We start from the raw sequence: 21,045 nt of genomic DNA, 5'->3' as shown, positions 1-21,045 counted from the left end.
CTTCTACTGCTCTGCATAGAGGCCTGGTCATCGCTCTTCCTTCAGTGGAAAATCCACAAGCAACCAGAAGTTAATCTTGACTGAACCACTTTGTTCCTAATGCTTTGACATGAGACCTGCATGCTCACACTAGTAGTCCTCCTTTTAATAAGGAGAGCTAATTTGAACCCCTGGAACCATTTGACCTTTGACACATTTTGCGTTAATGTAAAATGGGCTTAGGCAATATAGATGTTTTCTTTTGGCGATCCTATTCTTGAATTCCTTGGCTTTGTGCAGTTGCCATGCATAAGACACTAGTGTGGATAAACCCTTGAGCACTGAGGGTAAACTCATCCCCAGAGAGCACATTCAGAGGGTACTGCACTCCAGGGGTGAGCAGAGTTTATAACAAGGCTTTCTGCTTTATCTGTCCAGGAGGCTGTTTGTTCATCAAGGCAAAGGAACCTATGTAACTTCCCTGCATCTTTGCAGTTGTCAGTGCTGTGGAATCCAGTGAAAATTCTAATTTAAGATTGTTATTGTTGTTGTTAAGGTATGGACACTATGTAGAAGGCACTGGCTCAGTTCTGCAGACAGCAGTAGATGTAGAGGTAAGTGTGTAGTTTAACATATTGGAATGACTTCCTTTAAAACCTGAGACTTGTTTCAAAGCTTGGGTTTTTTCTGCTTCTCCTTTGTTATTCTGAATATTATAAGAAAAAAAAAAATCTTTAAAATGTGCATTTTGTGGCAACTGAGTTTCCAATTGGTTTACTTTGTGTTCCTAGACAGCAGTTTGCTTAGACCAGAATTATATCTGTGTCCCTCTGTGAGAATATGAGTTGCTATTATTTTCTTATCTGTCATGTCATACAGAGGTTTCACAAGGGTATGTAGAAACCTTAAAAATTAGTAGTTCTATGGAGAACCGACAGTACAGAGTTATGAATCAAGGGCTGTTTTTTCCCCCTTAATTCAGTATAGTCAGATGTTTAACATGTTTAATTTCAAAATTACTATTATCTGTGAAAAGTATTTTGAAAAGTTCTACTGTTGATACTAAGTTCATGACCAAGTGGTATTTAGGCATTGGGGAAGGTAATAAATGTACTGGTTAATCAGCATTCAAAGATACTTTTCACAAAAAAGTACACAAGCTGTACTTTTGCAAAAGTACAGTTTTGCAAAAATATTCAATAAAATATTGTGCTGTACACAAGCTCTTCCTCCCGCACTTCTGTGCTGTTCACTAGTATTATAGGGCATTTCTGAGCGTAAGAGGAATGCAGCTCTGGAATTCAGAATAATCTCAAAGAGAGTGTATTAAAACAGCTGCATCCAAACAGCTTAATTTGTATGAATGGTCTGTTACTGACTTATATTGAGTCACTGTCCTTGGCATTAACAAATGCTTATTCTTCGATTGCCTCATTAAGTATTGGTATAGCTTGGAATTGGAGGAAGAAATTGTGAATGTCCTCATGGCAACATTGATTTCTTTCTTGCAAGGCCATGTGTTGAGATGTTGGCTGCAAAAATAGGATGCAAGTGACACTTTCAAGCAAAATATGCTATTGTCTTTGTCACTTTGATAATTAAGGAAATATTCTATTAAGATGTTACTGTAAATTTTACATATTTGGCCTGCATCCATCTTATTTCTTGGTTTTGATATTCTTTATAGCTTGAATCAGTGTTTAAACACATTGACAAGTTACCGGAAGAAGAGAAACTTAAGAAGTTGTCAACACTAAAACTGAGGTACTTTACCCCAAGAGAAATAGCAAATCTTCATGGATTCCCTTTGGAATTTGGTATGTGATGCAAAATACCCACTTCTACATTATTCTTCAGAAATGCCAATGTGGTTTTTTTACTGGGACTAATCCAGTCTTTTTATTTTGCAATTTTTTTTCAGATCACTCAGTTCTTATGATTGAGTGACTCTTCTTGTTTGCCTAACTTTGTATTTCTCTAAATTTCCACTAGTTTTTTTCTGTTTTGTAAGAGCCAGCTTCTATGGTGAGATTTATCTTCATAAGCTAAGAAGAAGGCTTTGGCATGCAAAATGCTGTTAGTGAAGCGCAGTGAGGGAATACCTTTGTTTAGAGTTGAAACTATTTACTCAGCAGCCAGTGTTACTCGCCACTGTGGTAAATCAACATATCCTGCCAGCTTAGGAAGTCTGTTTGTGGTTCTCAGTGTTTGAGCTGCTTGCTGTCTCCCTTCCACACATTAACAGCTACTGATAGGGAATTTCGGATGATACAGATAGTTCTTTGTTGAGGAGTAGCCAATCTATTAAGCAATCTTTATTTTCTAGACAAGGCAGCCCTTGGTCAGTTACTTAATTTTCTAAGTGGTTTTGTTTTTTGAAGGAGTCAAGGAACAAGACTCAGCAGTGTCAGTACACTGGATACACATCAGCAAGAATTAAACCTGAAGTAAATTCATCAGAATTCTCCTTGTAAAAAAGGGCAATCAGGAAAGTGTAGTTGTTAGTATCTGCTAGGAGACTGTCCTGCTGACATAACATCAGATCAATTTATTGTCACTCAGCAACAAAAGCATCCATGGAATCATGGAAGGGCCTGTGTTTGAAGAAACTTTCAAGATCATCTATTTCCAACCCCCTTCCATTAGACCAGGTTGCTCAAAGAATAAGACAGCACTGACCTTGAATAATTTGTTATCTTTTGCTTTGACTTCCTTAGTGACTTAGAGTTCTGAGAAATGCGACTTGTTTCTATGTATTTCTTTCTTCACAGTTTTAGTTTGTTATTTCATTTATTACGTGTTATATTTGAAATTGCTACATTTGGAGAACATTATCAAGGTTGTACAGTGAAACTAGTGTTGGCAGAAGTAAGCTTATGTATTTATGAGTATTTGCAAGTGTGTGCTGTGTTGTAACACACCAACATGTAAAGTTTTTTTCATAGCCCCTCTCCTTTAATGGATCTGTTCTATTTGCAGACAGCCTTTTAGCACAGCTCTTTTCCATATTCATGTAGGCTGATGTCAAGATACTTGAACTTAACAGAGCTGGGTTGGGCTTGTATAGGCTTATAACACTGCTCAAAGTCTCTTTTGAGCACAAAATTGCCCATTTTCTCTTTTTTTTCAAATACAGCTGGAGTTTTTCTACTGTTAAATCAGTCTCTGCAACATTACTGTGAGATGCAATAGGGTTAATGTTGCTTGTATTTTACAAAGGGAGAACTGAGACAGTGGAGAAATTTATGTTTGGAAGACTCCATTACTTCGGGGTGAGCAGTTTGCAAAACCTGACTTCTATAATTTCATAGTGCTTGGGGTGGTGCCATGCTTTCTGTTCAGAGCTCATCTGCAGAGAAACCTCTGAGATTCAATATTTTTGCAAACCGGAGCTGAACTCTGAAGACAAGACAGGCTTCTGAATTTGAGGATCATCCAGATCATCACTGTGTTCATTTAGCAGACCTGTCTTTTGGTTGGGATTCCACCTCTTAGAGGAGAGTACCATTTTGCCATAATTACAGCACTTAGTATTATAACGGTTTTACAGTTCTTGAGGTTCCCTTCCCTCTCTATACTGCTTTTCCAACATTGATGACACATAAAGCAGGCCTCTCTCTCATTCAGTGGTTTCCTCTCGCATATACTCCTGAGTCATAGGCAGAATATGCATTTCCCCCTGCATTGAGTCACAAGTCTGACATTTCTTTGTGTTTAAAGCTTCTCCCACTTTTTGCTTTAAAAAGTCTTACTCGACTCCAGGCTGATAGAAATCTTTAGTGAATTTAGGTACTGTAATCTCAGTTTCCTTTGAGAATTTGCAAGCTCTGGATTTTTTTTGAAAGTTGATATATTTTGGCTGCAGCAAAGGGTGTTGCCCTGACAGCATTTCTCCCATGCTAAACTTCAAGTAATTGTAGTGAAACATGGTATTTTCAGAGCAAATGTGTTATAAGTTCTCTGCTACTGTGTTCTGTAGTGACAGCAACATTTAGGCTGAAATTTTCAAAACTAGGAAGCTTGGAATTGCACTCACTGCAAATATGTTATTGGTCCAAGAAACTGAAGAATGAGGAAAATATAAGCTGAAAACTGTGTGAACAGACTGTCAGGAGCTTCGTGACAGATGCTGTTACTAGTGCTGCTTCAGTATCATCAGAAGAAATGTAATTGTCTAAATGGTTCTGCATTTTAAGAAGTTGATGGCCTTTTCTAATATGTGAGGTCCAGAGTTCAAGTCATTGTTCATTCTTAATATGACCAGATTTATTTGTGCTTTTAACATCTAAATGTATAAATAGTAATTGCACTATGGTTCAATGAAATACTGCAGTCATTTGTCTTGGTCACTCTGGTGGGTCCCACAGCAATATCATTAAAAGTGAACAGAGCATTCTTGCACCTGTGACCTGCTTTCATGAGAGTGATGTCAGGATGTGTTTTCCATTTTTCTTATTAGCAATGTATGCATGCTTTTAGGAAACAAAAGCCGGCATGGTGGGGAGGTACGTGCTGTTGAGACCTCAATGTCCTCAGATACTGTGTGTGGCATAAATGCTACAGTGAGAGCTGTGCAGCAAGTGCCAGCATACTGGGAGTTGTTGAATCTGACCTTTTGATGTAGGCCACTCTGGAGCCAAGAAGATAGAAAGTGCAAGACAGTGTTAACAGTCAGAGGTAGGAGGCTTGGGATAAAGCAAACCACAAGTTCTGAAAATTAATTCTTGGCTTTCGGTTGCCAAAATGTAGAAAGAGAATTTCTGACATTTTCAAGATTGAGATAAGCTTCTCAGGCTGTAAGTGCACGTGTGCATGTGGATGTGGGTGTGGGTGTGTGTGCATGTGTGTATAAATACATATTTATTTTCATGTATGCTTTTAAAATGCTTTTATTCTGTACCTTATTCATCGATGGAATGTGAAAACTCCATCTAAGGAAATGTGTGTGGGAGTGCAAATGATTGTTCCAAAGACAGAAGAACGGTTGCCCAAATGTGAGTGCCAGGAAGCTGGGCAGAGTGGATGGAGCTGGCAGAAGATGTGTTTACCAAAGCAGTCTACATTTGAGGCATTAATAACTGGCAGAGAAGGATGGAACAACTCCTCCCAGACACCACCCCCTCCTCAGAGTCTCCTTTGGCTCAATAACTATCCAACTACATTCTCTCCTGAGCTTTCTCTGGAAGAAATTATTTTCTGAAGATCTGTGAAAATTTCAGAGCATGCATATCACTACTTGCACTCACAGTGTGCTTGTGCATCTGAGATAATTGTGGTAGTCATGACCTCCGAGTCAAAGTTAGGTGTTTCTTCTTAGAGAGCGATGAAATAATTGATTGTGGCCAAGTTTCGGCAGTTTACCATATGACCCTAACAGTTCAGTCACCACTGCTGTTCATCTTTCACTCAGGTTGAAGCAAATGTACTTTACCTCACAGCTGGAGTAAGGTAAGAGTGCAAGCAAGGACAGAGCAGACCAGCTGGCTGCTCGAAACTGCTTCACTCTCACGAGTTTGATAGTCAGTACACAACACAGCCCTTTCACAATACCTGGGCTGGTGTCATTTTTACTGGCGCTCCCTTCTTTCTGCCAGGCCATGCACTTACTAAGTGAAGGACATTTCTGGTGCTGTCTGTATTTCTGAGTTTAATGGGGTTGGCATTGAATTACATGGAAAATTGTTCAACTGCTTGATCATTCACTGAACAAGCCTTGCTCATCGTTTAATCTGTATGGGTGGTGTATTGCGCTGAGAGACTTGCGATTTACGTGAGCTGTTAGAGGGGATCATGTGGGAGGTATAATATAAAACTTATTGAGAAGTGCAGTTTAGTCCATCTGCAAAAATGTCACATTTTCTTTCTGCAGTGGCTGTGTTCTCCTGTGGATGTTACCTAGAGTAGCAGTTGCGCAGGGATTTAGTGCTGCTGCCCCTCCCTGAGAGTGCTGGATATTTTCAGCTCTCTGAAGGGAAGGTAGATCAGCAGTCATTACACAATAGGGGAATGTTTTGAAGCTTCTTGTAGAACCTTAGAAATGGCAATACTGGTAATAGAAGAACTTATACAAATCCAGTGAATTGGTAGTGAATTGGTTTTGTAACCTTGTGAATTTTTTGAGGTGGCTGGAGGGAGAGTAAATCCTGCTGCAGTCTGTGATAACTGCACTAAGAAATGTTCACTGAAAAAAAATGAGACTTAAAAAGTAGGAACAAACTCAGACTAATGATGTTGCACTATATGTTTTTTGTTTTAGGTTTTCCTGAAAAGGTAACAGTAAAGCAATGCTATCGTCTTCTGGGAAATAGCCTCAACGTACACGTGGTGGCAAAATTGATCTCCATTCTGCTTGAATAATTTAGAGCCTGAAACTGATGCATATGGACTGGTGACAGAAAATACTTCCATCTTTTAGGAGAAAGCTGATGGAACCTGGACAAAAACCAGAGCTTACCAAGATATTTGTCCAGATATTTTGCTGAACAGTTTTGATATGTTTTTCATAACTTGCATTCATGATGGATTTGAACTGTATAGGTATTTTATTTAAATGGCAGTTTGCAGGACTTACTTGCCTTTTGTTGTTGCTGTTGTTGGTTTTTTGGGGTTTGTTTTGGGTTTTGTTGGTTTTTTGGGGGTTTTTTTGGTGGTTTTTTTGTTTGTTTGGTTTTTTTGTTTTTGTTTTTGTTTGCAGAATGAAAAATAGCAGCATATGCAAATACTTCAATTAGAAAGGATAAGATTATTTTATTTTTTTTATCTTAAAACCATTTTCTCAGTACTGTGTCAAAGCTGTTTTAATTAGGTTCAGAGACCAAGTTCTACGTGTAAAATGTCTTCATCTGTAAACGTAAGTGATGCATTCTGAAAAGATTTACTGTATATATAATCTGAAATTTTGGTGTGATTTTTGTAGCTCATGAAACTATTAAATTCAGTATTTTATATACAATTTTTTAATATATAGTGTTGTTCTTTATGGTTGTCTCATCTTCTTTAAATACTTGTAGGATTCTGTAACCCAACTATATTTGTCTGGAATGATTTGTTTAGGTGCATCTGAATGAAAATATTGCAAGATTATCACATGCCTGACAAAACTTTCCTGTTTCTCTTCTCATATTATTCAGGATAAGATCATTGCTCCTTAACAAAGACCTACATGTAAAAGACATAAAAAAATTTTTAAAGCTCCATGTTTAGGTTCCTGTGATATAAGAACTGGAGAAAAAACTGTGGAAACTGCACAGTGCCTCATAGAACTAGATTCAGTGGGTTTGTAATCAAGTCTTGTGAGTTCAGTACTTCTGAAATAATAGAGAAAATGATGGGAAAACTGAAAGCCCTCTAAAGAAGCATGTGTTCTAGTTGATTTCTTTCCTTGGGGTTTTCCCATTGGTATCTAGACTAAAAACAGCTTGAGTGAGGAAGAGGTGGGATGGTACTAACTAAGCATCATCAGGGAGATTATGTGCCAGAGGACAGAAGGATTTTGTAGTTGATCATAGTTCCTATGCACCTAAGAAGTAAGTTAAAGTTGCCAATCCTGAAAGTGTTTTCTTCCCCCTCTCCTCCCCACCCATGGCTTGCTAGTGCAGGAGGAAGTGAAGACCATAGAGAACCAAGCTGCTGAAGAGATACTGCAACTGCTTTCATCTGCTGTAGTCCTGAAAACAATTTCAGAATGAATTTATGTAGATAAATTCACACAGCTTTTCCTTTTGCTGACTTCTGCCTATTTCTTCTTCAGTCTTGATTTACATGTTGCTTGTGGACTGGTAAACCACAAAAAGTTTGGGTTGACCTACTTCAGCCTGTCTGATTGTCCAGAGGCATGTTGACCTTGGGCTATTCCAGTTGTAAAAGAGAAATGGAAATGGTTTTTCCTGAAAGTGCTCTGGACAAAGCCCTGGAGAAGGATGAGGTTGGCCTCTGTCCTCACCTGGTCACTTGTACTGAAATGGTAAAAAAGAACTGCTGTGCTGGCTACTAAACTGCAAAGAGCAGGTGCGGTTTTGACAGTGAGCCATGGTCACCTGTACATACAATGGTTATTGTGTGGATTTATCAGCCAGATCAATAACTAGTTGCTATATAATTTTGTTCTTGGGAGAAATGTGGTAGTAATAAGTTCTATTGCTATCTAATATGCTCCAAACATTGGAATGAAAGCTATATTAATTTGATGTTCATATTCCTTCTGCTAAACTGTGTAAATAGTCTATTCATTCCGCTTCACTGTAGTAATATTTGGAAAAATATTACTATAAACAATGAATTTTCAATTCCCTTATGTGTAGAACATATCCTAATGCTTTATATGCCACTTGTAAGTTAGCAGTATGGAAGTGTAAATTGAAACATCTAGCTGCTCCTTAAACTGATACAGTAATACAGAGCTTGTTCCATATTGACAGTGAATTTTAATTCAATATTATTGTGAAAACTGAATCTGTTTGCTAATTTGAGCTATTTCTGAAGGAAAAAAAATTGAAAGAATTCAGAGTTGTAAATGCGTATTTGTGTTTCACCCCTGCTAACCCTGTAATACTGGTGCAGCTAAATTGAGCGACTGCTGCTTATCCCCTTGGTTTGTCATTAATAGACTGGTTTACTGGGCTCCGTTGGGTTGTACCTGCTTGACCTCACTTGATGATCATGTTGCTTCCTTTTCCAAGCAGTCTCCTAATCCTAGGTACTTTGCAGCCTACATCATTGCTGTACTTTGCAACTTCAGCTTAAGCATTTTCACAGCAATGAAATGTGATAACAAAAGCAGCTGAAAGGTGAAGAAGTAAAATCTGGAAAACAGCTTTGGAAAGGGAGGGAGATTTTCAGAATTTGATTTTTGATTTTGTACCTAATTCATTTGCAGATCTTAATTACATTTCGTTATCTGAGTGAGGTGGTAAATATCTCTGGAAATTTGAGAATTTTCACTGAGAAAAAGGGTCTTATTTGGTGGTGTTATATTTATTTAGTAATTTTTGAAGCTTGCAGATTGACTTACAAAAATCTCCCCTACACCAGCTAGTTTGTATCTGAGTTAATCTGGAGTTTCCCTATACTCATGAAGAAACCTGTCTAACAGCAAATTACTGAAATACCGTTGTTGTGTTTTTTTTTTTTTTTTTAACACAGCGAGTTTGAGTATCTTTTGATGCTTGAAGTGGAGGTGCATCCTTCCATGCAGTGAATGTAAGGCTCCTGCCCAGAGGCTTTTTTATCCCACTTTTGACTGGTCCCTCCTAGGAGAATTATAAGGATTTTCAGGAATCTTTATATTACAGTCTGGGAAAACATTGATTGGTGATAACTATTTCTTAAATTTAGACAAGGGAAAGTCCATTTTGATTTTGACAGAAACATTTCAATAGAAATCTGAACAGGCCCAGTTCTCCAATGACTATACAATTCTGTTTTAGCAGTTGTCACACATTTCTAAAATAAATGGAAAATTTAGAAAATATTTCTTACATCTCAGGAATGAACTATTCAATTCTCAGCTCCTCCTTGGCTCCTCTGTTTTTTTGCTGTTCATACTAAAGTTTAAGACTTGAATTCTTGTATAAATACTGCATTATATTTATTTTCCTTAGGAGTTTAATATATATTGTCTCCTATGTGCATACAACCACTTAAGCATTATATTTTTTCCAGCATGGTGTTTAAAGTCTATGGCATATTAGTAAGGATTTGGAGGAGATGAACTAATGATTGGTTAAGAGCACTAGGCATTTCTGAGCAACCTTATGTAAATATATTATTAAATTGAACTGATCAAAGAAATATCCAAGGAAAAATAATATGAAACCATAAAAAGGTAGACACAGAGTCCAAAATTAATTCCAGTAGCCATTTTCCCTTTTCCTGTGCAAATATGAGTATTTTAGTGTTACAACCTCATTAGGGGAAGTTTATGAAATACTGAGTAGTGATAGTATGTCAATTTAAATGTTATTACAAAGATCAGGACAAGATCTGTGTTATTTTTGTCTTTAGTTGATTGTAAGGTTTGGAGAATTTATACAGCTGTCAAAGAAAAGAAATAGTGACCCAAGAGGGCAAGGCAGCCATCTGTGAAGGCAGGACAACTGGACTGTACTCTTTGACTTTCCTCTGCCTGGTCCTGCTGACAGTGGGAGGAAGTTGGACAAGGAGTCTTCTGGTAAGAGCTCTGGTGAAACAAGAAACAGAGTTGGAAAGGTTTAAATCAACTGGAACACAACATTTTTAGTGAGAGGTTGTTGGATCAAATGTCAGGTGGCCAATCTAGTTGGATCCTCTTCACTAGAATTTGGGAAACTGCAGCAAAAAGTTCCTAAAATCTCCTCTGGGAAGGAGTGTCTCTGATTTTAGATGCAGGAGTACATCCTGAAATCCCAGCTTCAGTGAGAGTGTGTTTATCTTGTTCTTTTGTCTATGCACTGGGCTGTTTTAATTCAAATATTTTAAATTGCCACCTGGCGTTTGGAAGCAAAGCATGTTGATGTAACTGATGTATATTCTCATATGTAGATAGCAATAAATAGTTTTGATTAGTTCAAATGTTTGCCCGTATATATTTTAAAAAATAAATGAATCTCATTCTGTTTATAAATAATACACTTAAAATGGGATTCTTCTCAGAATTAATATTTTTTATTGGCATTTTCACTGTATATTGACCGCAATTAATGTGGCGTTACTCATTCTTTGCACATGTGTTATAAGATAAAGCTTGTGGAGAAGGAGAAGACTGGACAAATTCATGTAAGAAAAATCCTTTGAGAGTACTGAGTAAGTAGATTTCTGACTGAAGAAGTTCTGGAGCTGCAAATAACTGGAGGCCAAGAGAGTATCTAGGGGAGGTACTGTATGTGCTCACCCCTTTGTGTACCCTTCATTTCCCATCTGCTTTTGGCCACTGTTGGAGAGTGACCTGGATGATCCACTGACCTGAACAGATCTTTTCTAGCCCAGCATGGTGACTCTTACTGCTTATTTTGTATGGTGACAGAATGCCAGTACTTGTAACCACAGCATCAACGCACAGCAAACACTTTGCGGACATAGCTCAGATTGAGCTTCTTGGTAAAAGCCAGCAGTATAGAATAGAATGAATCTGAGGGAGGTTGTGCAGCCATGTTTCATGGCTTTAGGGTTATTAGTGAACAAGGGTGGCTATGCAAATGGGAGTCCCTAAAAATAACTCCAGCGATTGTTAAAGCGATTGGAACACGTTAAAAGGACTGGAATAATCAATAGAAAAGAACAAAGCCAATAGAACTGACTGGAAGCTTTTCATTTGCAAATGAAAATGCTAATTGTGAAAAAGAATGAAATGGAGAATAGGAAGCACCAAAATGGTTGGTGGTTTACAGAAACAACAATGTATAGGAAGAAAAACCAGAACGACAGAAGAACTAAAATAAGAGTCTCATAAGGAAAGTAAAAGCTAATGTTAAATCTTACTTGTGATAGTGTCCAGGGGGAATTTGGACAGTAGATCAATTTCAGCTTAGGTAGTTAACTATATCAAGACTCTTATCTTTGTTATTTGCTATTAAAAACTAAAAAAACCACCCTCAATTTCCTGACCAGGTAGTTTCACTTAATTAGCAGGTAACTTATGAACTTCATCAACTGTGTTGAGGAAGCAGAATCTTAAACAGATGTCAGAGGGCAGAATGCTGAAAAGAAAAAGAAATCCTTTAGGAGGGCTGTGGGAAATAGAGGCTTGCAGCAACTGCAGCCCCTGGGGAAGGTGCTGTGTCCATAAAACGCTTGAAGAGGGGGAAGGAACTGATGATAGGTGCTTATAGGTAAGGAACAGCAAGGGGAATGTTACTTTTCAGAGTCACCCATGTTTGATCTAAACCCCATGGTTGCTGATCAGTTGCCCAGGGCCTGTTAGCAACTTTGTGCTTCATTGTCTCAAGAGTTGTAGTGGCACACAGGAAATGTTGAGTTCAATATGGAGCATGGTTTACACCACAAATTTGCACAGTTATATGGAGGTAACAGTAAAACTTCATATATTGTGTGTCACTTTTGAACACTAGAGAATTATTAGAAAGAGGAAAGATGAAGGAGGATCCAGGGAAGTGAAGGTAGAAGTACTGGGAGATATGAGCTCAGCTGAAGGAAAACTTGTGTAAATGTGCTCTACTTGGTATTTAACCAGCAATGGGCTAGTTTTATAATTATTTGCAAATATTTAAAATGTGTTTGTTTGTTTGTTTGTTTTGGTTTGGTTTTTGCATCTGTAGGGGGGGAAAAAAACCCTACTTTTTAGTCTTCCATTAAAAAATTAGCCAGGTTTGGATTCACACCAATTGCTGCTCTTCCTCCATTTAAATAGATAACGTTGTCAAAAACTCATGTCATATCCATGTATTTGAGTTACTTCCTAGAAGTAATTAATGTGTATTGAAGTTTTGGCCATGATTTGAATCAACTCTTTTCTTCTACGTCCTCATCTTTGCATTGCAGGGACATTCTGCTGGAGAAATAGAGGAACAGCAGCATTTCATTCCACACAGCTACACAAAATGGTGGTAAATTGTAGTCCCTGCTAGTACAGGATGAACTTCAACCAGAATTAGAGACAAACACTCCATTACTCTTGCCAAATCTGCACACAACCTATGCTCTTTAGAGTTGTTTCCTGAGCCTTCCTCTTAGGCAGGTAATGAATGACCTGTCCCAGGAGGAGAGGTTTGTGCCAGCTCTTCTTGTTAGGAAGAACAGCCCCTATTCTTGTGCCAGACATTTGTATGTTTTCCATTATGTTCCTCCAAAAATGATGTCTCAATCCAGTATATTACTGTAAAATTATAAAGTGTGGACCTATTTCTCTCCTTAAGAAGATTTATAGATTTCTCAATTTGGCCAGCCTCAGGTGCATTCACTAGGAATAAAGACTAAATTAACTAAAATCTGGAAGGTCTAAGGAAATGGAAAATAGTGTGTCATGCAAGTGGGTGTGTCCAGCCCTCTCTTTCCATCCAGTAATCAGTGCATAGTCAAAATCAGCTGGTCCTCAGGCCAACCATTTTCTAAGTCATAAAGCCTACATGAAGAGAAGGTGAATTTCTTCCTGTTCCTTGCTGTACCAGCCTCGTCCTCATCCTTTATGGTTTATTGCTCACTGATTATTGGTTTATTGGAGTTAATTAGTTGGAAAGGGAAGCCTGAATCAAAGGCTGACAGGCGGCAGAGTGGGGTAGTGCATACTCAGCATGCAAAAGAAGTGAATAGAGGGAAGGAAGGACTTTGTGGGCCACAGCCGAAGGCCAGCATGGAAACTGTCAGCATGCAATGGACTTTGTGAAAGTAAGTTCCTCGAATACACAGACATTCAGCCAGCTTGCTATGGAGTGCGAGTGTAGTTGGCCTGGAGTTTGTTCAAGTTGACATCCAACTGACAGTTACACAAACTCAGCAAACTGTTAAAACAAAAGGAAAATCAAAACAAAAAGAGAAAAAAAATCCTCACCAGACAGACTTCAAAATCAACAGGAAGAATATTAATGAGCACCAGTTTAATGGACAGTACCAGAATGCCCAGGGGCAGAAGGTCCCTGATTGACTAGACAGAAACATTGATAATTTGTCTATGTTGACCTATTCCTGAACAGAGGTTTCAGAGCAAAAAAGCATAGTAGTAAATATAAAAAAGGTAGAGGGACTGATTCTCAGTTTATATATATAAAAAAACATAGCTCATGTGGGTTGAATGGAGCAGTCATATTTCCAACAACTAAGGACACAATTCTTTATGGAAATATTGTCCCTCATGTTGGTAAAGGACAACACATGGAAAATTCTTCTTCTGTTTCTCTGTTCTGGCAGGAAGAGCTGATAGTCTCCCTGCTGCAGAGCAGGTGAACATCCGCAGAGCTGTCATTCTTCTACCTCACCAGTAGGTACATGGGATGGGCTATCTCCCATGGGTTCAGGAGGAACTTCACCACCGCCCTTCCAGATCCCTCAGCAGCAGCAGTGATTGTTGGGCTACCTGCAATCACAGCCAGTGGGAGCACAAGGGATGTGGTCAGCAGGCTGGTGCTGTTCTGAGTTCCAAGGTAGGTTTATGAAAACACAAATAAAATGTAATACAAATCTAGTTTTTGGAAAAATGCTGGGATACAGCTGATACAGCCTAAGACACTATGGTATTGACAGTAAACATCAGGTTATCCATGGCAGCACCACAAGCATTAGCTGTCTTGACTTCACATTCATATTCTCAGTGTGCATCAGTCTCTTTTTGAGATAACATTAGTATTTTTTGTCACCACATTCAGTTTATTCCCAGGTTGTTTTGAACTTAGTATTCTTCCATCTGTGAAAGCTGTAAAGGTCATTGAATACCCCAGCTCCAGGGCAGGTTCCACATGTTGGTGGGACATCTGTAGGTGACAAGTACAAACTGGAGCAGAAAGAAAGGCTGGGCAGGGTTAGGAAGTGCAGGAGCTCCATGGTTTCCAGGAAGGTCTGGGGCATGAAGGATGCTGGTGTTACCTATGAGCAAGAGCAGCTACAACTGTTGCTACTCTTCTCAGTTGAGTTTTGAAATGTGAGCAACCTGAATACGATGTCTACTAAGCAAAAAGGAAAATCAAAAAGAATGGTGGTGGACCTGAAGGTCAGGGAACTCCTAGCACGAGGAAAGAAAACACACACAAAGCTCCTCTAAGCAGGAAGAACAAAGCACAGCAAAGTCTTGTGCAAATAGAATATGGAGAGTCTGGCGAAAGCAAAGGGGAGGTGGGACATGGAATCTCTCATGGCTTTCAGCAGCAACAGCCTGAGCCTCAGCATCTGGGGACTGAGTCACCCTTGAATCAGAGCAACCATATTCAGTTAAATTTGTACTTTGCTGTTGCAATCCATGGGATGCTGTTCAGTACTGCTGACTTGTTTGTGTCATCTGCCCAGTAAATTACTGACTGGAAGCTTCTCTTTCAATACAAATATTCCTTGCCAGCCACTGTGGGTTTTACATTTGTGGTTGGGGATTTTTTTGTAACAATTTCGGTCCTTTAGTGCTGCCAAATAATCTTTCCTTCACCCCTGTGGTGCAGCATGTGGGAGAGCACTTTCTGCAGAATACAAGGTTCTCAGGGACACAGGGGTGTTCAGCTGTACAAAGGGCAAAGACATGGTGATAAAATACAGGCAGATTCCATCTAATGATCTCTCAAAGCTCATGAATCCAAAAGACAAAGGGAGAAAAATGCATTCAATGTCTAGAGGATTTGTGTGCTGTCAATCTTTAATTAGGTATCCAAGATAAAGTTCACCCTTGCAAGACAAGGCAGCAGAATGGGCACCTTGTGAACAAGGAGCTGTGTGAGAGCAAAGGGCACCTGGGCTCACAACAGCCCAGTCCAGCGCTGTAGCTTTCACTTCAAGCGCAGGACAGCTGAAGGAGAGCAATGCTTTGGGCTCCTCCTGCTCCTGGGCTTGTAGTTGTGTTATTATTACTTACTGGATTGAGCTGTGACCAAAACCACCATGAAAAAAAGAGGCAGAAAAGAGCCACTTATGATGAGCAGTAAGTACCATTGCTTGCAAATGCATTTGTTGATATGGTGACCTCTAATGCTGGTAATGGGAGTAGAATGGCTTTACTGCAACTCTATTTTACATACTCTTTGGCAATATGTGAAACTAAATTATTGCTTTATTTTTTTCCAATACAAAACAGGCCTCGTTTATCCTCTGAGCAAGGTAATTTAGTGTTCCATGCTGGCTCCAGCAAAAATATTGAATTTCGAACTGGACCGCTGGGGAAAGTAAAAATTAATGAAGAGGACCTTGCAGAACTTTTTAGTCAGGTGATACAGTTATTTTCCCCTAATATATTTTCATTTTCAGTTCTACGTATTAATAGTTAAATTGTTTTCACAAGAGTTTGATGTGTTTTGTATTTTATTTTATGTTATCTATATCAGCAGTCTAATATAAAAGAAAGCCATTTCAGATTTGTAAAGTAATCATGTCATCACAAAAGATAATGAAAGATTGTGTATGTAGGAGAGCTCTCTGTATTTAAGTGGACTTTACAATAGTAAAGTTATGCAAGGACTAAACTTTCCTACGCTTTTGAAAAGTCAAAGTTTGTTTCACGTTGTCTCTGTTGTTTAACTTTAGGTTAGAGAGAGTAGCACAGAGATTCAAGAACTTAAAAAAGCCAATGGTGCCTTGCAGAATGTATCTCAGCAGATTACTCTGCTGACCTCCAAGGTGAGTCATACCTTCATGTTATCCTCCTCCAGCATTCCCAGGTTTCCATTCCTCATACTAATATTAAGCAACCTGACACATTTTAGTATTTCTGGACCCAGTTTAGGGAACTGGAGCAGAGTCCCTATTTAATATCAGCTTGGAGTCTGTGTTTAATTTTGAGATACTTACTCAGTAACTCTGTAGACAATGGAAATATTTCTGTAAATCCCCCCCAAATTTCCAGTTACTGTGATTCTTCTTTGTTCATTGTCAGTCTCTGTATTGCCTATATCCTCTAATATTTTATGGATAAATTCTGGAAATGGACCATATATGTTTTCATAGTTGTTAAACAGACATCCCATTCCATTGATGAAATGGGCTATAGAGCTTTGCAGTGGAAAGAAAAGACCAATGCAGTACTTTTGTCACTTCCCTGCTCCTGAATTTTTTTTTTCCATGAGAAAAATTTTAAACGATTGCCTGACTTAAGTGTCTTTTGTTACAGTGTTTCCGTAAGTGCCTTATAGAAAAATATTGTATAGTGTAAGAGATCTTCCTTTAGGGAAATTGTGCTAATGTGTGTCTATCACATTCTCTGATTCAATGTCAGCTTGCTATTTGTTGTTACAACCCATTGAGATGTGGAGACCCATTTCTTGGCTTTCGGTGCTCTGTCCCAGACCTCTGTCCTTGTCACGCATGTGAGGACCAAACAGTCCCACAGGAATACTCACATTCTCGGTTTTCAGCGCCTCAATGCATCTTTACAAGATTGAGTCTTGCCTTGTGGATCCAAGCTGGGTCATATTTAAGCTGTCATTTTTTGAACTGCCAAACCCACCAAAATCTCAGTGAATAGGGCCTCATTTGGATCTGACTTTCAGCTGGTTTCACATACCAGCTATTCTATTTTCTCAGAGGAAAATATTTTATGAGCTTACCAGTATCCAGCAAGTACCTCTGTGGTCACTCTCATACTAAGCACAACGTAATTCACATTTCTTTTGCAGATCCTGAGTCTCGATAACAAACTTCAAAGCTTACAGCAGGTAAGTAACTAGGAAGCAAACTAGAGATCAGAAAATAAAATCTCAGCCCCAAGTAAATAAAGTGAGGTTTCAATGATTAAACAGCTAAATGATTTCTTTCCCCCCATGCATTCCTCAGGAAAACTTCTTTTGGTAACAGAAGGTAAAAAAAAGGCACCAAGATTTGTGGAGGAGGTGATATGCCTTCTTACAAAATATAAACTGTGTAGGAGCCTGCATTTCTTAATCGAAAAACAGACATACATTCAAGAACAAGTAGATACCAAGGAGAAGTAAACTTTTCCTTCACTGGTCTGTCAAGATAAAGACCAGAAACTCAAACTGGATTTTTACTGTGTTGGAACTAACTAAGTTTCAGCTGTCACCTGCTTCTCCTGTGAGCTTAAGATGAGCCACACCTACAGGTGCCAGTAAAAACAATTGTCAGATGAAATACCCATGGAATCAAAAAGACAAGATAATCCTCCATCAAGACTCCCAGTGTGCTGATGAAGAACAATCTCTATTAATATTTACTTTTTACAGGGCTTTTCTCATCCTAGTGCTTGGCCATTCTGTGTATGAGCAATCAGCATTGTTGTTTTGTACAGGGATGAGTGAACAGCTCAAAACTTTTACAAATCAACCTTGCTGAAGGGAAAAAAAAAAAAAATGGAGGGGAATTCAAGAAATAATTTGGGGGAAAAAAAGAAAAAAAGAAAAAAGAAGGTTTATCTCGAAAATAAATGCTAATAGAACACCAGCTAAGCAGAAACCTCATTTTCTACTCTTTTCTGGCATTTCAGGATATCCAGAGGAGAGCCTGCAGTAGTAACCCCTGTAAGAACTCAGGGACCTGCGTTAACTCACTGGATGGTTTCTTTTGCCTCTGTACAAGCAGCTGGCAGGTGAGTCTTTAGCCTCCTCTGCTACAGAGTGTGTATTTCAGCTGTGAGACTGCATCTAAGTTAGGGTGATGGCCACGAAGCACAGCATTTCGGGTTGCTCAGGATAGAGTGAGATACACTGAACAGCAGCATCACTCTTTGCTTGGAGAGCCACATGTTTGCTTCTCGACAATATCAATATATATGTGTAAAAAGAAGAAGCCCAAAGCATTGGACCAGAGCCTGCACTGTTACACGCAGGCAATGAAGTCAGTGATCCTTGTCAGTTCCCACAGCAGAGGATTAGTTCTGGATTTTGCTGAGCACTGAACTAAACTGCATGCTATGGTATTGACCTTACACAAGGATAGAGAGACTGGGGGAAGGGATGGATATTTATTCAGTCTTAAACAAGTAAGATGAACGGGGTGTAAATAATCAGTACCATTAAGAATGTTTTAAATCCAGAGCCTTTACTGGCAAATGATTTAATGGTGTTATTACATGCACCAGAGATGGAAATGTTATATCTTCTTCTCAAAGGATTTCAACTTACAAGTTATCCCAGCAAGATTTGGATCAAAATTTACGTGCTTGACTGATAGAAATAGTTTCTAATAATTTTTTCTGAGTCTTTTTCTAGTTGCAAAGTGAGGGGATGACAAAAATGTGCTGTTCATATGCTTTCTGCACCTGAGATATTTTATCCCCATCTGACTGATAGCAAGGGTAACAGAAACACAGCTGAAAAGTAAAGTTTTGTTATTGTGTTTCATAAGGGAAGCTGTGTTGATAACAGCCCAAGGTTTGTATATCTTTGCAAACTATATTAAACATTGGGTCCATGGTTTGCTTCATTTCTCAGCTATTTGGAAAATAAACTGGTTTTCCATTTCATTTTAGGGCCCCCTGTGCTCAGTGGATGTTAATGAATGCCAGATTTTTGCTGGAACAGAACTAGGCTGCCAGAATGGAGCCACTTGTGTGAACACACCAGGCAGCTACAGGTAACCTCTCAAAACTAGACACAAATACCCTGTCTAGAATACTCCGCTATTTTTTGTACCCCATATCGTGCCTGCAGCACAAGTTCTAGAAGTAAGTCTGTTTAATATCTATGCACTATAACCCCTTGCAGTCTGGGAGCATATAAAGTCCTTGCTGCTCTGTACACTGAGCCCACCACAGACACAGAAAGGCCTCCAAAGCCATTGCCTGCTTTGACACAAGAAGAGCAGCAGGAGCCAGCTCCATCACACAGCCCTGCCAGGGGAGAGGGCTGCAAGTTGAAGACTGGCTCCAGTGACCCACCCCCTGTTGTAGGTGCAGCTGCTTTAATGGAAATCTCCTGTACCGTGGGAGGTAGCTGGAGCAGCGAGAGGCTCATGCTGATCTGTAACCAGCACTCACTCACCGCTGCCCACAAAGCACAGCCACTCCTCCATCCCTCTGCTATCACCTACCCCCTGAGATCAAAGGGAGTGAGGAGGTGAAGGAGGTGATCACCCTTATCACTGGCATTCCCAGCACACTCATTTGGTCAGAGCAGGGTGCTAATAACACCAGGATCACGAGTTCAATCCCCATGCAGGCCATTCACTGAGGCTTGGACTCGATGATCCTTGTGGGTCCCTTCTGAGTCAGAATATTCTGTGAAATCAGAAACAGTTCGGTGAAAAGCCTTCATCCCCCCAAAAAACACAGGCACTGCTGAGACAGCAGCAGAGCAAGGAATGCACAGTGCTGCCAGGCAGAAAAGGAGAAATGTTTCTGCAGCCTTCTGCCCAAGGGGGTGCCTGGGCTCCCTGTGTGCTGGGCCCCACACACAAGGCTCCTGGAGACTATTCTCTGGCTGTGCCCAGCTCCTTGGGAAACATGCTCTTGCTTACAGGGCAAGCCAGCCTGGACATTTTATGTCTCATTCTCCAAAATGTCAAATACTCTGGTAAATAAACAACTTTCACATATAATACAAAGCTATCCCTGTGCAATTGGAACAAGCACGCTGGAGAGCATGCCACAGCTTTCTGCAAAGCATTTTGTCTCCTGCTTCAGAATGGAAATCTTAGCCCCCACAAATATTTGCTTGATGTAACACTGGCTTAGAGTGCTTTGTCAGTTCTTGGAAGAACCTCAAACAAAGGAAATTCTCCTGTAATGCTCCTCATGCTTCAGCATTAACAGAGTCTGCAGAGGTGTCACTGCTGCGTGATGCTTCTCGTAAGCTTCACTTTGATTTTAAAGGATGTTTCTAGCTTGTCTGCAACAGATATTTGTCAAGGAAACAACACACAAAGCAATCTGCCTTTATTTGTTTCTTATTGTACTCAGTGAGGTACAGGTGTGTGACTAAATTAAAGTTTAAGGTCTGCTGTTCTTGGAAGCATTGTCATTGTGTTAGTACAGTCACGATTCCCCAGTTCCTTCCTTGTTGTACTGCTTGCCCTCCTTGGTACTCACTGAATCACTGCTTCATGAAATGAACTAAGATCTCTTCATAAGTCATCAGACCCTTAATATTACTGCTTTTGCATCACACATTCAGGATTATTATATAGTTCCTTCCCCAAGTCCACTGTACTATCTTTAGTCTCCCTTCACATATTGTCTTACTTATTTCTGAGTGCTCCCAAAATGCTAAATCTGTCCCCAGGCTGAGCATAGCATCTCTTTTCAGCAGCTGTGAGGACATTGCTGCTAAGCTTTCTGGGGCTCAACAACCCAGGTCACCCCACTAATGCTCTGGCATAGTTATATGCACCACTGTGGACTGCAGGGAAAGAAAAGGGTGATATTTGACTTTCCATAGCCTGTAGAGACAATACCAGGTGATGGGAAGTACTGGCCATGAAATGGAACATAATGCAGTCTTCACCCCTTGTTTGTATTCTTTATCTGCATGCTTTTCCTGTAACACAGAAAAGTTGAAA

General features: G+C 39.5%; 2 protein-coding genes across 5 annotated transcripts in view; both read left to right on the top strand.

Annotated features, from left to right (window-relative positions):
* TRDMT1 (tRNA aspartic acid methyltransferase 1) overlaps positions 1 to 6,974 on the top strand; it is a 28,432-nt gene extending 21,458 nt beyond the window's left edge. For all 4 annotated transcript variants that reach the window (XM_040076224.2, XM_040076215.2, XM_040076241.2 and 1 more), the window contains exons 9-11: positions 536 to 593; positions 1,667 to 1,796; positions 6,236 to 6,974. In XM_040076224.2, the coding sequence (XP_039932158.1) occupies positions 536 to 593; positions 1,667 to 1,796; positions 6,236 to 6,336 (289 nt within the window). In that variant the 3' untranslated portion in view covers positions 6,337 to 6,974. The remainder of the gene's footprint in view (positions 1 to 535; positions 594 to 1,666; positions 1,797 to 6,235) is intronic.
* Positions 6,975 to 15,404: 8,430 nt separating this feature from the next.
* CUBN (cubilin) overlaps positions 15,405 to 21,045 on the top strand; it is a 140,885-nt gene continuing 135,244 nt past the window's right edge. Inside the window, exons 1-6 of the mRNA XM_040062708.1 lie at positions 15,405 to 15,523; positions 15,677 to 15,806; positions 16,123 to 16,215; positions 17,211 to 17,249; positions 18,035 to 18,136; positions 19,019 to 19,122. Coding sequence (XP_039918642.1) covers positions 15,405 to 15,523; positions 15,677 to 15,806; positions 16,123 to 16,215; positions 17,211 to 17,249; positions 18,035 to 18,136; positions 19,019 to 19,122 — 587 coding nt within the window. The remainder of the gene's footprint in view (positions 15,524 to 15,676; positions 15,807 to 16,122; positions 16,216 to 17,210; positions 17,250 to 18,034; positions 18,137 to 19,018; positions 19,123 to 21,045) is intronic.

The sequence above is a fragment of the Hirundo rustica genome, chromosome 1 (assembly GCF_015227805.2).
Source record: "Hirundo rustica isolate bHirRus1 chromosome 1, bHirRus1.pri.v3, whole genome shotgun sequence".
Taxonomy (NCBI): Eukaryota; Metazoa; Chordata; class Aves; order Passeriformes; family Hirundinidae; genus Hirundo; species Hirundo rustica.
This window is presented reverse-complemented; position numbering and strand designations above follow the sequence as displayed.